The sequence below is a fragment of the Montipora foliosa genome, chromosome 7 (genome assembly GCF_036669935.1).
Source record: "Montipora foliosa isolate CH-2021 chromosome 7, ASM3666993v2, whole genome shotgun sequence".
NCBI lineage: Eukaryota > Metazoa > Cnidaria > Anthozoa > Scleractinia > Acroporidae > Montipora > Montipora foliosa.
The window spans coordinates 4,941,344-4,959,260 of record NC_090875.1 but is presented as its reverse complement, the minus strand read 5'-3'; the positions used below and the strand labels follow the sequence as shown (position 1 = coordinate 4,959,260).

The following is a 17,917-nucleotide window of genomic DNA, read 5'->3' as shown; positions in this document are numbered from 1 at the left end:
GAACGTATTCGACATTTTCGTCCATTTCTGATCTTTCTGTTTTCGATTTGATGGTTCTTCTCCTCTCGTCTGTTTTTTGTAAAAGAAAACGTTGAATGAATTGAACTGCATTGTTTGGCCACATGTAGATATCTATTGTAGCTGTCAATTGTTTTCCGGATATTCTCATTGACAACCTTATCAGATAAAACGGCGCCAGGTTTCCTTGGCTTCCTACAGCTCGGAGAATTACGTTGGTATATATGGCGCTAGCATGCTTTCGTGGTCTAAAATGCTGTTTCGGAGGTATGAAAGCTATGTTGAAGAATTCGCGTAGAACGTATAGTGGTTCCTTGTGGTACTTTGAGCAAAAATCAGGATACAGAGGTGATCATTATGGGCATTTCAAAGCTGGCACAACTGCAAGGTTGTTTCTGGGAGCTTTGGCGACGTTTACTACCATTCCATTAAATGTGCAAAGGCAAGCATTTTGTGTAAATGAGACCGATGAGAGAAAAAAAGAGACATGTACGACTTCTGTAGTCACCATACCAAATCACTCAATCAATCGCGAGGAAAACAAACTGATAGAAACCCCTGATGGTGGTTATTTAAGAAGGTCACTGCAAGAACTCAGTACTCTGTGCACAAGCTAATATGAACTATCTCATAAACGAACTTCAGAGATTCAGGAAACAGAAGAAAACAAATCAGCAAAATATTGACAAATGCAAGGCTCTTTTGGAGCTGCTTAAACTCTTGGTCGTTGTAGAGTGTCCCATAAGTTTCCAAGAAGCATTTGAAAACCACGCTGGATATCAGTTGTTTTCCAACAACACACCCAAGGGTAAACTGGAATGTCGCGACCTTTTACTTCATCCGATGAACGGACTTCAAGTATACATAATGTTCAAGCCCAATGATCGTCACATCATTGCTATTCGTGGCCAAACAAACGATAATAGCCTAATTGAAAAAAGAGATCTTACACTTAACGTGAGCAACACGACTGAGATTTTAGAGTCAATGGAGTCTGAATGGGATCGCAAATGTGCTTGTGTACTTCTTGGCTCAACAAGATCAGACTCTGAATTACAAAACATTGGTTTAGCTGCAAACAAAATTCTTGCAGCTACGAAAGTGATAGTGACAGGTGTGGAGGAATGTGAAAACGAGAAATTAGCAGCAAATGACATGGTCAATTTAAGAATTACTTACAAAGTGAAACAGCTGTCACAAGAAATTGTCTCTATGAAAGATCTGCAGGTGAAAAAGAGAAATAGTTGGACATGTGAACGGTTGCATGACTTACAAGAGAAAATTGAAACTGCTGAAAAATCAAAAGAACAATTTGTAGCACTCCAACAAAACGACACAAGCTATTCACGGCAAAGACTGCAGCAAATGAAAAAGCGAACAGCTAATCGACTACTTGAAGATAACAGAATTAAAAGAAGGCGCCTAGGAGCAGGCCCTGCTGACAAAATTGACGTTGAATGTGAGGAGTTCATTGCTAAGGCCATTGAATCTAAGGCAACATACCATGGCAGACGCAAAGAAACTGTCATGATTACTAACAGAAGGGTTAAGGTCTGCGATGTGTTAAACATTAGCAAACTTTGACCTTGAAAATCGGGATAAAGCCCCCATTAAATGGGCCATAACTGCTTGGAATCATTCACAGGTGCACAACAGCAGAAGTATTCAAAGTGCAAGGCATAGAGGCAATGCTTTTTTTTTGCACAAAAAAACTACTGAAAACAGAAGATCAAATGAACGAAAACACGCATTACCATGGAGCACGTTTGTAACATGAAAACTATTTTTTATGGCTTATCAACACCAGAACATTCGGGAACTGAGCTTTATGCGATCAATTTATGTTAAACCAATTTTGAGGCCTGGTTCTTCCAAGGGGTTTAGTAAGAGTAGAAACTCTTGAATCCTAACAATGCCAACTGAAGTGAAAGCTCGAAAATGCCCCAAATACAACTGGCCAGAAAGTCAAATGTACATCACACCCTCAACGCATCACATTTTTACCCAAGAACCAGTTGTCATTGATGGGAAAGAAAAATTGCTGATGAAAAACGATAGGCACATTGTTGTTATTCGGCCAAAAGCTTATATGACTCTTCAGGAAACACATGGGCGAATGAAACGTTTGTTATATCCTGATGAATTCAAGTCTAAGGATCTCGGAAAGTCCTATTCTAAGCATTTACAATGGAACATTAACTTTTCACTTTGCTCTGAATTTGAGAAATTACAAGGAAATGAAATGCTTAGTAGACAAAACGATTTTATTGCAACTGCAGAGGCAATTTTGGCAAAGCATGTCACTGCAGACGTTCTTCGGAAAGCTAACCATATCCTTGAGCATATTGCGTATCTATATTTGCCCCCTGTGTAACCTAATTGTGCCGATTTAACTGATGCCGGACCAGTTGTATGGGTGTCTAATTATGAAGTTAGGTTTAGAGATGCAGAACTTGCGCGCATTCACAGAAGTGACTACCATGTACGCATCCATTGTTCACGTGGGAATAGCGGACAGAATCAAGCTGAAAGGACAAAGTCGGCTATCGTTGACAGTGTAGTTGACGGACGCACCATAGACTGGAACTTCTCAGAGTGATTTTGAAATATACGAAAAAAAAACAGGATGTCGAAAAATGCATGGTGAGTAGCAGAGATAGTGAGAGAAAGAGTAGACGATGCACCAGTCTTGAGCGATTTTATAAGTGCTCTTCTAGCTGAAAAAAATGACGGCCACAACTTTTTTTTTTAATAAAACGTACCTCAAAGGGCATCAAAATGCAGCCCAACAGAAGAAATCAGATGTTCCTGGAAACAGCTATATCGAGAAGATTCTAAAGTTTATGGAGACGCATCACAAAAGTGGAGAACTTTTCTTTGAGCATGTGTACCGCAGCTGTTGTACCAAGACTACAGAATACTGTTTGTTTTTGTTCTGATTAAGGTTGGACCTTGGTCCTTTGCCAATAAAAGGTATTCGACAGCCCATTCCAGATGCAGAACAACTCTTTCATTTTTAACCGGTAAATGAGACACCCACTACAGATGAGAATGGCAAGCCACAGGCTCCAGATGACTTCCAGCCACAAGCTAACATTAAGAGACTGGTAAGTGAAGGCACCCTGTCTTGCAAAGAAGTCCAGCAGTTCTCAAAGAAATGTGCTGTGGAGCAAGACTTGGTACAAGCTTACATTGCACATTTACAGGATTTGAAAATTCAGAGCAATATCAGAGTAAGGGGGTACATTGAGCAGAAAGACAACTGCGCTCAAGGCGCAGCTCAACAACTCAACAGCTGACAAAGGGCTAACGCTCGAAACGTCAGCTTTTAGAATCTTTGCACGGTGGCCAATTTACATTATCAACTCCGTTGATAAAACCAAATTTTAGCGCTCAAAACAGTTGAAGAGTATGCGTGTCTCGAATTAGTACTGTCTTGAAACAAAAAAACTACTTGTTTCTGAGTTGAAAAAATATCTAAAACATTACAAACTGTCAAGCAGTGGAACAAAAGCTGACAAGATTAGAAAAATCTCTTTGCATGTACTTGGTGCAGATGAGGGTAGTGGCAAACACGCTGATGACAAATCTGTCAACAAAGCTACAGAAATGTTGGAAGATGTAAGTGAAGGTGAAAGTGAAGAAAGTAACAGGGAAGATGATATTGTTCTCGCAGAATTAATTGAAGCAAGCGATTGTGAGTCAGAGCAAGGAACAGCTGGGGGAAACACGCGACAGGATTACTCTATCCATGCCAGCGACAAATTGTGGTCTGTTTTTCAGAGTGACTTTGAGGAAGAGGAATTTTATGGTTTCAGTTAAGTAATAAAAATGGGGCTTGTACAATATTGAAATATGAAGCTTAAAAACTCCTCAAAAGTAGTTTGGCCTCGGGTCCTAAAGTCACCACAAAGTCCATCTTTGTAATTAAGTTTAACTTATGTACATTTCTAAGAAATGTTCGCTGTAATGCCTAGTACAATCTAGTTGAAGTCTGAAACAAAATTCATTGCTGCTTACCGGAACAAAAGTAACGTATCAGGCGTAACTTGCCAAAAGGCTTTTAAACTGTATGGCATTTCAGACTAAACTAGACCCTCCGTGACGGTACACTGGGTTGCCTGTGGTACGTGCACCGTTCCAAACAATTTTTTTCAAGGACATTCTGAAGTCATACCAGAAGAGGACCTTTGGCTCACAGGTCCTCACACGTTCGTACGACGAAACAGATCTGTCCTTGCGTAATATGTAGCTCTAACAGTGCACGATATTGTTTTGGTATTGTCTATCATTGTAGTGCCATGGTAGAAGTCTTGGGTAAATAGTCTGAAAAGACATGTGGTTACTAGCAAAGTACTGAACCCAGAAAGATTGAAGAAAATAAATGGGAAGTGAGAAACATTGGCTTCTGGGCTGACATGTTGATAAACTTCTTTTCACCACGAATTGAAGCGTGCTCGCTGAGCATCTGACAGCGTTGTAATGCCGAAGTTCACTGAAGTCAACCCCTGTTCGGCGGGGTTAGTGTTTGGATGGGAGACCAAAACAATATACCCCTCATCGGACCGAAAATACTATTAACGCTAACAAATGTGAACTCAGCAAGGTACAGATCTTGTTAGCTTGCTTTATGCAAAAACAAATATTGATGCAAAAGTAAATAACTATTGATACACAGTTTTTAGAAAGAGCAGAAGGAAGTCTCCAGGACAACATATTTGCTCTTAGAGGCGAAAACCTCTTCCTATTTCATTGTGTGCGGGAAGGCAAGAAACTCAATCGTGTCAAATTACCATGTACTTCAGGTAAATACAGCTCACTTTGATTTCGGCTCAACGGGTGATAGATTGTTGTCGAAGTCCATTACTCGTCGCTTTTCAGATTCCACCGCCTGTATATCCAATTGACTTGCCATTATTGAGCTTCATAAGGGTATATTTTGGTCAAAGATCCACTAAAACGCCATTCGCGTTACATGACTTTCAACGCCATTGCCGGTTGACTTAATCGTTCTACTGTGTCCACCAGAGAAATCTACGCATTTCCCACTACCCTCTCGATCCTAAGAAAATACGCGCAGAAGGCTCTATGCACAAAGCCACCACTTAGCAGGGGAGTGACAGGCAAGACTTTTACCGACACGGAAAAAAAAAATAAAAAAACGACGATCTCAGACCTCGACCTCGACTGGTTTGCCATAGGCAACCCAGTAATGAGCCTCTCTATGGGTACCTGCGAATGTCTGCAAATGTCGTTTTTGTTGGGCGTTTTCCATAACGTTGGTTTTTCAACGAAATTGTCGCATAAGACGAATTGTTTTCTGGTAATGCTACTAGCGAGTTCGAGCAACCCCGACGAAAAAGAAACGCAACGATGGTAACAATGAAATAAAGGCAACGGGTTCAAGAAGCACAACAAAAACTCTTATCATGCAGCACACTTTTTGGCGGTTTTCTATCCTTGCCATTGCACGACTATGGTTGTCAAACTTGATCATAAAATTGCCAATTTATTTTCTTCGATCCTCATGACTTCAGCTTCGTCGGAAATATCCATAGAGCGTCAGCGTTGACTGGGATTAAGCGAATCTCATGCTGAGCAGCCGAGCCTGGGACCCCTGCTTTGGAAAGTCCCAATAATTACGGGCCTATTTTTACATTCAAGTGCAGTGTACAAACCATATTTAATTTAACTGGTTTTTCAGCTCGGACAAGTGCTTTTATTCTTTAGATTTATGTCCCGAAAGCTTACCAAGGACTTCTAAGAAAGGGGCGCCAACAGAATCATGTTTTCTTCCGGTAGGCAGAGAGAACCTAGGGGTCTGGGTATTAATATGCTACGGTCAGCCATCTTGATTTTTCACGTGTAAACACAGTACAGTGCGAGCCACTGTTCTCAGCCAGTTGCTTTCCACTAGAAATTTACATAGGAAATACAATGTAATCAATAGAAAGGAAACTTATCGCAAGAATGAATCAAAAGTGATTCTGATCATGATATGAATTGGGGGCTGGACAATCTGCAAGCCAGCAAGCCATGCGAATTTCGCATTTAAGTCTAAGCACCCATTAGTAAATAGCACTGACAAACAATTATTAAGTCTAAGCACACATTTTAAAACGGTTAGCTTTCAATAACTGTGTGGCTGGCATGGCTAGCAGCGATGGTTCGCAGCCATGGCTTGCTGGCTTGCACATTGTCCCAACTCTACGAATTGTGGCAGGGCGTTCAGCAAAGGGCAAGTTTTCACAGACTCCACTCGAAGCGTTTTTCCACTTTGTAACCTTTAGACGTCCTTCACCTGGCCTTGCTGCATTGGACACACTTTCGCTTCCTTCCTTCCACATGGACAGAAAGATGGGCTTCTCTGGCGATGGAATGTTGTTGAGGCTCCTGGGAACTTCGCTTTCTTTGGTTTTGCAAGATCAAGCCTAAAATTGATCATTGCTTGATTTCTCTGACTGAATAGTGTGATGAAATGACTCCAAAACAAAGGCGTTACAAACGGCTAGTTTAAATATAAACCAAAAAATGTAGCAGTACCACTTGCAGGAAGAAGTAAAAACGTGTTGGTTTCGCTTGGGCACTAACTCTCTTGCCTTGCTGAAGCTTGTTCTTTGAACACGGCGGCAAGTCTTACCAGGTGCACCAAACAGTTCCACAAGTGAATGTGTTTTGAGCAAGCAAATGTTCCATCAAACTAGTGCTAGTAAGAAAATTGTCGAAAAAAATGTCTGTTTTTGTTAAGAAATGGTCTTGCCATTTTTCATAACTACATTGTAGCCAAGGCCATGTAGATGAGCTTGACCTTCTTCGCCAAGGTAGACAGCATAGTTGCAGACGTAGCCATTTTGGGAATCGGCGGACATCCAAACTTTTATTCCATCTTTTGTTGGCTTTGCAAGCATATACTGACGGAATGAAAGCCATCCTTTAAAAGCAATCATCGCCTCATCAACAGACAGATTTTTGGAGGGCACATGTGCGTTTTTAATAATATCCAAAACGATGGAAAGGATCAGGCATAACATACATCGCCACACGTTGGCTCCATGTTGGAGTCCAAGAAGTGAAAATACTTGCTAACTTTTTCAAAGCGGTTTTTGGTCATCACGCTCTGGATGCCTGAATTACCAATAAATGGGTTGGTTGACCAGTACATGGTGATTTGTGGAAGGTTGTTTATGCCCATAAAAATAACTGATTGTCATCCAAACCCATTGTTTTCTGTCTGCATTATCTCACCAAATGCCGAGACAACAATAATACAAACTGTGTGAGAAAAATGGGTGCAGTCTTTTTTGGTGGCAGGGAAATTATCATGGATAATCCTGAACGAGCTAAAACGCTTAATGTTGCAGTGCGTTGACTGCAATGCAGTATTTTTAATATTGCAGCTTGCTTGCGGCAATATTTATAATATTGCAGCTGGTCATGGCTTGCTATAAACCACTTTGGTATTACCTGTTACTGTTTTCGCCCTGTAATTTTTTTAGTGAAAATTCTCTGATGCCATCGTGTATTGTAGATCTCAACTTAGAAAGATTCCTAAAATAAATATTAATAGCCCACAAGAAGTTCTGTTCAGGGAGACGTACTTCAACACAAACTTGTTTGAATTTTACCACCCTGGTAAAAATCCTATGTAGGATCTTTTGTAAGATCCTAACAGGACCTTAATAGGATCCTGAGATAAGATCCTGAAAGATCCTACATAAGATCCTTCACAAGATCTTACTTAAGATCCTGTAGGAACCTTAAGCAGGATCCTGATTAGGATGCAACCCAGGATCCTAGCTTGTTATTGCAGGATCTTTTGAAGGATCTTATGCAGGATCCTGGAGAATTTGTAGGATCTTTTTGGGATCCTAAAGAGTATTTGAGGGCCTTGTTTAGGATCCTATCAAATTTAGATTATATGTATATTTTTTAAAATGTCCAATTAAGCTAGTACAAACCAATTTACATGTTCTTATTCTCAATCCAAACCATGTCATGGCTAGTTATTTAAGGTCTTAGAGATCGACAAATTTCTTAAGAATGCAACTATCCACTTGTAGGAATTTCTTTTGAGGTGATATGATACAAGGTCCAAGCTAGGTCAAAGTATCCTGTTGAGATCTTTTCAGTTATGAGAGTAAGCTGAATCTTGTCGCTATAATAATATTAAGACTGCATGCACTTGTATTTGCTCATTTTTTTCTCACAATAATGTGGAGTCAAAGGCTGACAGGAAACATGCCTTCATTCTTGCAAACAAGTCTTACATTACAAATAAACAGATTATGCAGACAGAACCAACCGTATGTAGCATTTGGACATGATCAAATTATGAGATGGCAATGATGCTTGAATTGCACATCCAATGTTCTTCTCACAGCTAACGTAAACTACGCAATCACAATCATGCTTCATATATAGCAAATAGAAAATGGGATTTTGAACGAAATTAAAACAGAAAACTGGTATTACAATGTTGGTAATTAAATACTTGTAAATTTAAAACAAAATTAAATAGGTTTGAATTAATCTATCAATGATGGTGATGGAGATAATTTTCTAAATTCTTTCAGTTTGACCAAACATTTTTGATTCATAGATTTGCGTATATGTGACCAGGTCCTGTCAAAAACTTTGGCACCACACCTGACTCGAATACATTCTGAAAGATAAGAAGTATGGAAATTTGTGAGAAGTTAGTTTGTCGCAATCAAGAACCATCACATTTCTCAATAATACAATTAACATGCCTGCATACATTTTCTCATGAGTAATTGTCAATATTCAAGATATTTCTTATCACAATTATTTGAAATAGAGGTTTTGCACGGCAGCCATGTTGCATGGCAGGAACAATAGATTCTTTTTCCTATGGGAACAAATGCTCTTTCTAATGCAAAACATTTTCATTGTTCCTGCCATGCAACATGGCTGCCGTGCAAAACCTCTATACTTGTGCATGTACCAGATTTCCTGTGGTGCATCATGAATGAACTAAGGCATACTTTTAATGATATTAGGGACTATAAGCAAATCGCTACAGCTGGCGCTAATACAGCTGCCGGAAGTAAGTTTCTCCCAAAATGAGACACTGTGCATGTACGTCGGTTGTATCCAGCCGTAGTGTGAAATCTGACATGTGAGTCGCGATGTTTTGCCGTAGTGGCTACTACGTCGGGTTTATTTCGCTTCACTGGCCCTTTTCAATGGACATCTCGGCATTTTAAGACTTCTATTGGATACTATATCCTTTAAAGTCAATTTAAGTCAAGGATTGTGTCAAGGTTGCTGCTTGTAAATCCGTATTATGAACTTATGATAAGTTTTGGCAAAGGTGTTGGAATGGCGAAGTGAGTCAAGTGAAATATTCGTGTTCAGCAAGAGGTTGTTTTTCTTCAGTTAAGTTTGCTTTGAGGATTTAGTCAAGATGTTTTATTTCTGGATACTATAGGATGCTATTTTGCTTTTTTGAGTATAGATATGTATCTTTTTCACTCGATATTCTTTGAGATATTTGTCTCTGAAATTGTGTATTTCATCCATCAAATTGTTGTTATTGTACAAGGTGTATATCATTTGCTTTTGCTCAGCAATAATCTGTTCGTCCTAGCAAGGCAAACAACAACCATCATCCTCTCAGCAAAGCCATTTGAGATTTTAAACTCCTTAGCCCATTTTTCCTTGTATTTTGCTTTGCTGAACATAAAATTTAGCAGACCACCGAGACGTACTCTCCCCAGACCTTTTCAGTCACGGCAGACGTAGTAGCACCATCCGTAGTGATTTGCTTAAACTCCCTATTTATCTTTGTTTGATCCAGTGGTGTCTTCTTCAATGAATTCCCCTCCCTTGGTTCCACACACCCTTCCCTCATCTCCTCATTACTGAATAGCAGGGTGTCCAGTTCCTATTTTTTCCTATTTTTTCCTACTTTCTGAGCCCATTCCTATTTTCTCCTATTTTTTAACCAAAACCTCCTATTTTTCCTATTTTTTAGCTGGTGAAGCCAAAATTTGTAATAAAATTGAAAATGGAATTATAGTTGAATGTGTCTTATAGTGAGATTTATCATAAAGCAAGTAGTATGTTGATTCTGATGTTCTAATAATTTTATTAGTAAAAGTAATAGCCACATTTGTTCTTTCTATGACCTCTAATACCCAGTAAGAGTTCTGTTAAGAACTTTATTATATTGTTACTTTTTGTATAATTTTCTAGTACACCTACATGTATTGTATGTCGTGTTATATTTCTTATGACTATTAAAAAATAAGCTGTGTATAATAACCCACTGAACATGCATTTCAGTATTTGTACATGTTATATTTTGAAGTCTTGTTAGCTTTTATGTTCATCTTCGAAACTGAAACTGAAAACTGGACATGTAATCAAGTTGTTGATGGTAAGTGTCTCTAAACCTTTTGGCAAACCTTTTGGCAAGGGTTTAGAGGAATATGGGAAAGACATTGGACAGCTTTGTGTGGACATTCGCTCCCTTTTCAAGTACAGTGAAGCTAGACGAGAAGACTATCACACTTTACAATCTGCAATGGGTGTGGAGATGCACAATTTTCAAAAGCATACCGACGTGAGATGGCTTAGTTTGGGTCCTTCTGTGCGAAGAATTTTGGAGCAGTGGGATTGCATCTGCAGCTTTGTGAAGGATCTGGAAAAGGATCCCAAAACAGCTCCTAAGAGTGTTGCTTACAAGAGGGTATCGGCAATGTTAAATGACGAAGAAGGAAAGAAAACAAAGGCACAGCTGGAATTTGTGGGTAATGTTTCACCTGTTTTTGAAGATTTCCTCACCATTTTTCAGAACAGCTGCCCACAGGTTCACCTTTTGTATGATAAAATGTCGGAGTTCTTGTGCAAGCTTATGGGTAGATTCCTAAAGAAAGATGTGTATGAGAAGAACTTTGAAAGTGATCTAGTCAGTATTGACTGCAGTGCAAACAGTCAGCTGACCAATGCTGATATTGCAATTGGAGAGGCCACCAAGAAGGCTTTAGCCCAGATCAACCCAGATTGTAGAAAGTCTGTATATCTTGGCATCCGCACATTTTATAGCACATCAATTACATATCTACAGTCTCATCTACCTCTTCAGAACACTCTCTTAAAAGCATTAGGATGTCTCAATCCTGTTAAGAGAGAAAAGGCAAGTAGTGTGAAGGCAATTGCAAGACTGGCTAAAAAATTGCAGCCTCAGTTGGATGTCAGCATTGTTCAAGATGAGTGGCGAGTTTATGCTGTCGATGAAGATGTTGAGCAGTTACATAAAGAGAAACGGGTTGACCATTTTTGGCAAGAAGTATTCAATCTCAAGTCTCTTAATGGGACTGAGCCTCGATATGTCGCTCTTCCAACATTAGTAAAAGCAGGTCTTATTCCTGCGCAAACATATGCTGAGTCAGAACGAAGTCTGTCAGTGAATGCCTGCATTGTGACGCAAGAAAGGACACTTCTTGGAGAGAGGACCGTTGTTGGTCTTAGATCTGTGAAAGATGCTGTGAAGTTGTATGATCCTGAAAACCTGAGACTGGAAAAAATTGCCCTAACAGATGGTCTTCTAAGTGCTGTGCGATCTGCGCACATGCATCATAGACAGCGGCTGGATGAAGAACAAGCCGAGAAAAAGAGAAAGGAGGCGGATGAGAAATTGAAAGCTGAAGAGGAAGAACGAAGGAAAAGAGACCAGGAGAAGTTAAGAAAAGAGACAAGATCGTTGAGAGATAAAGGAGAGAGGCTAGACAAGAAGGAGCAGGAGGCAATAGATGAAATGCAAACGGCTGATGAGCTACTGTCAGAAGGCACAAGTAAGTTGCAGGCTGCTCTATCTTCAGGTTCCAAGGTTGATTCACAAGGTGCAAAAGTTGCATGTCTCATGATTGAAACGGCCAAATCGAATCAGGCAAAGGCCAAGAGGAAGCTTGAAGCAGTAAGGGAGAAGCAAAAGGAGGTTAACACAAACAATCAGAAGTTGCTGGAGAAAGCTCTACCAGGGGATGTTTCTGCTGTACCATCAAAGAAAAGAAAGTCAAAGTAAATGTAAACTGCCATTTAACACCTCTAGGCAGGTGCTCTGCCAGCTCAGTAAAGACTAAAATGATGTTGCGTTAGCAATCATCTGCTGGATTAATGTTGAAGTTATGAACATAATGAAAAGCCAACTTTGTTTCTGAACAAAAGTGAAGGTGAAGCAGTTCAGTTACTTTAAAACTAGGGAAATCAAAGTAAATAAAGTTACGTTGTACAGATTCGTTGATAGATTTATCTCAGTGAGGGATATCAAAAAGAATAAAAATTCAAACCAGAAAACTCGTTTTGTCCTATTTATGTTCTCTGCTGTTGATCGACTAAAGTGGTGAATCGGGATAGCTGCTGGGGTGCGGGGAGGCTATCTTTGTCGACGAGTACTATTGATTTTCCTATTTTTCTCCTATTTTTTAGTACAAAGTTTCCTATTTTTCCTGTTTTCTCAATCCTGAAATTCCTATTTTCCTATTTTTTTGAGCAACCATGCCGCTGGACACCCTGGAATAGGTGTGTCATCAGGGCAGTAGCATACAAAATTGGTTTCTTGGCTTTTACAGGAACATTGACAATCAGATTCGTCCTGCCCACAATCTGTTAATAAAGAAAAATAAAATGAAGAGATTGAATGACATAAGTTACTCAGTCTCTGCATTTAAAAAAATAGACAGTCAAAGACTACATATGTCAACTGTTTTCACAAAACCAGTGGTGTTGAAACTATCACTTATCTTCAATGTAAAATGGATCAGCAAACGACATTGCTTGCTTTCTGAGGGAAGGGCTGTGTGGTTTATAAACATTTTGTGCAAGATCTACAATGTATTTAGTGTTTGTTGTTAGCTATTGAATAATTTACCTTTTCACTGACTTTTTAAAACTGAATTTCCATTTTGTTAGAAGAACAAAGTATAGGATTCGACTCCATTTTTGGAGTCATCTCTGTCTTGTAGAAGGCAGTTTAAGTGGGATTGAAAAATTTGGTTTTATCAACGGAGTTGATAATGTAAATTGGCCACCGTACAGAGGTTCTAAAAGCTGATGTTTCGAGCGTTAGCCCTTCGTCAGAGCGAAGGACGAAGGGCTAACGCTCGAAACGTCAGCTTTTAGAACCTCTGTACGGTGGCCAATTTACATTATCAACTCCGTTGATAAAACCAAATTTTTGTATACTACTTCCCCACCGACGCAGCACCACAGTTTCTTTAGAAACTACCCCTTCATTCATAAGTGGGATTCAAACCAGTATCTTTTTGTTCAAAGGCAATCACGATGACCAGTAAACCACGGATGACTATATGAGAGATTAATGGGGAATTATTTATTAAAGAATTGTGTGCGTGACTGGAAACAAGTTTTTGTCTTTTCGTTGGACACAATGCAATCCCTGTTTATCATATCACTCCACCCGAGGATTGATCGAAAATGTCCCCAACTTAACTTACTTAGTTAACAGAGGTGACGACATTGTGTCATTGTTGCTATAGCAACAGTTGACACAAAAACCAGATACAGTAATAAAACTAGTATATCTAAAAGATAGTGATGCTGCGTCACATTTTGTTGATAGTGTGATATTTTATGCAGTGACCAGAACTAGATTGAAGAGCAACCCTCCCCATCCAAGTGGTATTCCGTTGTAGAACTGAATTGGTTTTCTTAGTTGATTGATTTCACACTAAAACGGATTTGTTTTATTTTTTTGGGGGGGGGGAAGGGTGGGGAGAGGGCAGGGAAGGAGGGGGGGGGATGGGGGGTAATTTATGTATAAAATTTTCATGGGTTTTTAGGTATTAGTTACGTAAACTTTTCTGAAAACTTTTTTGTGTTCTTTTACATTGGTAATCAACCACGGTGTATAATGAGTCATTGCTATGGTAACACCTAATGGCTTTTTGCTTTAAAAGAAGTTAGGCCAAGAAAATACATAATTACTGATCCCTTTTATTTGAAATAACTAACACTGACAGTTTATCGGATAGTAATCCTTAGGTGTCATTATATCAAGAACAAGAACAAGAACAACAACGTATTTTAATAAGAATGGTTATAAATATTTTCACAATTAGTGTGAAATTAGCCAAAAATATATATACTGATGTACAAATAAAGAACTCTAATAGAACTTCTTAATTGAAACAACAGCAATGGGTTTTGTGTGGAATTTCCTACTTTTAACAACGTAAAATAATTGCTATTCGTCAATAAAAACAACTATTGCATCAATATATGAATTTAGTGTGAAATTCTAAAGAAATTTACTTCTACTGACTTACTTAGAAATTTAGTTAACAGAACTGTTGAAGTGAACAAAAATAACAAATTGAACGCCTATTTACATTTTCAAATGAATTAAAATTTACTATTAGTCTATAGAAAGAGTATTGTTTACGATTTCATACTGATTGGATGACTTAGACTTGGATACAACTGTTGCTTCAACAGTAAGGATCAGTTCAGTGATGTTTTCATCATCAAGATCTGCAAACTCTTTCTGAAATTCAGCGTCCTGTTCTGTTTTGATGTTGTACAGTTGTTTAATGGTATCGTCAAATATGTTTAGGGATACTGTGTCTTTGCCCGTGATCTTAAGAATGCTGGCCATAATTTTATTGTGACATTTAGACTTCATTTGCGTTAGGCCACACTCGGAACATTTTATGATTTTCTTGTCACTAAGCATGACTTTTGAGTCACTTGTTGCAGGTTAAATATGCCTGAAAATAGTTAATTCCATCTGGTGGGAATTGCACCTTCAGTTGTTGTGTCTTGTCTGGTACATCATCTTGTCGATCTATCTGCAATTTGTCTGCTTTGGTCAATGTTAAATAGTTCACGCCATTAAATTCTTTTATGGCAACATTTGATATATTGTAACAGTGGCCAGATTTCATTTTTCTTGTATCTTGTTCCCACAAGACCAGGCGAACAGAGTAGTATAGGAGTTGGGGGTACCAGATCAAATTTTGATCTGTTACCAAACCCAACTCAAATACTACTTTCCATATAATGGCTTTGTATTTTTGATCTCGTATTTTGGAAACTATGTATTTTTGTGATTCCATCGGATTGCATTTGTTGTATAAAAAATAATTTCTAGTATATAGTATATAGATGAGTTGTAATAAAATTACTCATGATGAATTAAACAATATGGATAATATCATTTGTCCGTTTTGTGAACAAGAGATAGGAGAGCATACCGTTAAAAAAGAGACGTGTTGTAGTGAACGATGGCAAAAATTTGTGTATTAATTGTGGTATAGTTTTTAGTTATAATTTTGTTAAAGAGTATGTTGATTTTCATGAGAACAAGCATAAAATACGACGTAAATCAGTCTATCAACGGAAGTATCACATTGAAAATATGATAAATAATATATGTTTTAAAAATGGATTTCAAATTTCTTATAAAAATAGAGATAAGATATTTGGTTCAGTAATTCAATTAGTCAATAATGATCGTAAAAGAATGATTAATCTCAATTTTATTTTTAAACAAATATTCAAAATGCTTGATATTCCTAATCATAAAATAAACATTACTAAATCAAAGAAAACGCTTCAAAAATATAATCAATATTGGGTCGATATCCTATTGTTGAAATTTGATAAAATCACAGGTATTATTCAGGAGTAAATTTTTTATTATATTTTAAAAGAAATTTGTCAACACTTGGACAAACATCAGTTACAAAATCATCTACATTTTTCATTTGAGTGTGAAATGATGGTTTGAAATCACTAATTCTCAACATGTCTTTTAAATCAATTAAAATATGCTGATAACTTTGATAAGTGTACACACAATTCTGTATCTTGAGATCGAGTGATTGACGACCCATATAACTTTTTATTAACAGAGCAGAAGTGCTAATAGCTACAAGAACTACACCACCGGTTACGACAGCACTTGCTATCCCGCCTGTACCGGTTAAAATAGAAACAGTATTTCCTATTAGTTTTAATCTTTTAAACCGTTTTACAGCTTGTTTGTAAGCCCAGCATTTTCTATGATATGCTTTATAGTAGCTTTTTAGTTCATCAATCTGTTCTTTTGTAAGTGTGTCTGATATATGATTCCAGTCAAATATTTTTTTACGATTAGTCATATATATAGTTTAGATTGTTAATCGTTTAAAGATGCAATAAATTAAACCAGAAATCTGGCCACAAACTGGGCTTTTTTTCATCCATTTTGTTGTATATTTCTCATCAATGGCGTAAGTATATCCTCTTGATAATGAATAATGATCGTAAAACCTCCCAAACGCATCGTGTAGAATACTATCACTGTTTAATATATCAATCCAACCTAAAGTTTTTTCAAATAACCATGTTATGAAACCATTTCCTGGACCCATCAAACCAATTTCACCATTATTTAGTTCAAGAATTTTGTTTATTGTTATATTTCTTTCAAAATGAAAATAGTGTAGGTATTGATACACAAGTGCTGATTTTAATATTTTGTCATCAATGTATGGATGTTTTTCTTTTGCTTCATGAAAACTATGTTTCACAAATCTTAACAAACTGTTGATATACATATATTATTAAGATATATTATATCGTTGCATTAGAACGGTATGATGGTCTAGAATTGTTTTTTCATCTAAAATGTCATCCAAATATACACAAAAAAATATTATACTACCATTGAGGGGTGCTATGTTATTGTTTGGATTTAATCCACCAAACATGGTTGTATTACTTCCTATACGGTTGTCAGCAGTGAAATCACCAATATGCTTTTTGTTCCAGTAAATCTTACTTGTTTCGGCTTTTTTTTGGTGAGGATTTATTATCCCAGTGAACTGACAAACAATGCCATGTATTTAACTCTCCGAGATCGTTTACTGAATAATCATCAAGTTTTAAAAAACTTTGCAGACTAGCAGCAGGGCCAATATATACACATTTATTCAAAGAACTAGCTCCACTTACGACAAGATTTGATCCACTATGAGCTATGAATGTATCAAAGCCTCCATTATCATGACCAAAAAGGCCATTATTCCAGTAACTTTGTGCCGACCCTCTTGAATTTAATTTGTAGACAATGAATACATTAACTGCATCGTTATTCAGATCAACCTGGCTTATCATCTTTTGTGATCCATTAAATTTAATAAAATAACGACCATTATGTTTTTCGGCTTTAGTACAGACTGTGGGTCTTTTTGATGAATCTGTTTGAGTTGCATCACTTTCTTCATTGCTCTTATCATATATTGTCTCTACTTTTCTGCTTGCACCCATCTTTACATTTTGACCATCTGCTCTGTCGATCTGATAAACACAATTAGCATACATTCTTAGATATTCACTAACCCACAGATCGAGAAAACTATCTCTAACAATATCACCAACCTGCGATTTGATTACAACATGGTTATCTGCCGTAGCAGCCTTTACTATGAGATTTTTATTGGTTTTTTACATGTCCATCAGAATTTATTAAAAGTTGAGCTTCGTCTGTGATATCTTCGTCAGAGTGACAGTCAATAGTATATTCGATTTTGTCACCATTATCATCAAGAAGATGAGTGCCATATAATATACATCATTATTTTAAGCGGAGAATGTTTTGTATTTAATCTTAAATTTGAATACTTTAACAATATTATCATTGAATTGTATACGTAAATTATCAAGATTAGTAAATAATCGATTAATATTTACTGTTATGATTCTATTTGTTGGAAAATTTAGATTATAAGTGAATATTTTATCCCCTTGAATGATTAAAAGATGATTGCTGGATAATAAATAAGTGGATTGAGAAAAAATCTTTATTGAAATGATATATATTGAATCAAAATTTAGAAGCGTATAAAGTGGATGTTGAAATTCACATCTT

The 17,917-nt window shown here is 37.4% G+C and overlaps 1 protein-coding gene and 1 pseudogene across 1 annotated transcript; both read left to right on the top strand.

The window, feature by feature from the left end:
- The window catches only part of LOC138010912 (uncharacterized), a 227,047-nt pseudogene that overhangs the window by 59,908 nt on the left and 149,222 nt on the right, over window positions 1-17,917 (top strand).
- Window positions 9,973-12,309, top strand: LOC138011163 (uncharacterized abhydrolase domain-containing protein DDB_G0269086-like). The gene has a single exon (XM_068858133.1). It carries the CDS (start codon window positions 10,418-10,420, stop codon window positions 12,065-12,067), a length of 1,650 nt encoding a protein of 549 aa, XP_068714234.1. The 5' UTR covers window positions 9,973-10,417; the 3' UTR covers window positions 12,068-12,309.

Bases quoted from the DNA above. Each gene is read 5' to 3' on its own strand.
- LOC138011163 (XM_068858133.1), top strand. From the start codon at position 10,418: ATGGTAAGTGTCTCTAAACCTTTTGGCAAACCTTTTGGCAAGGGTTTA.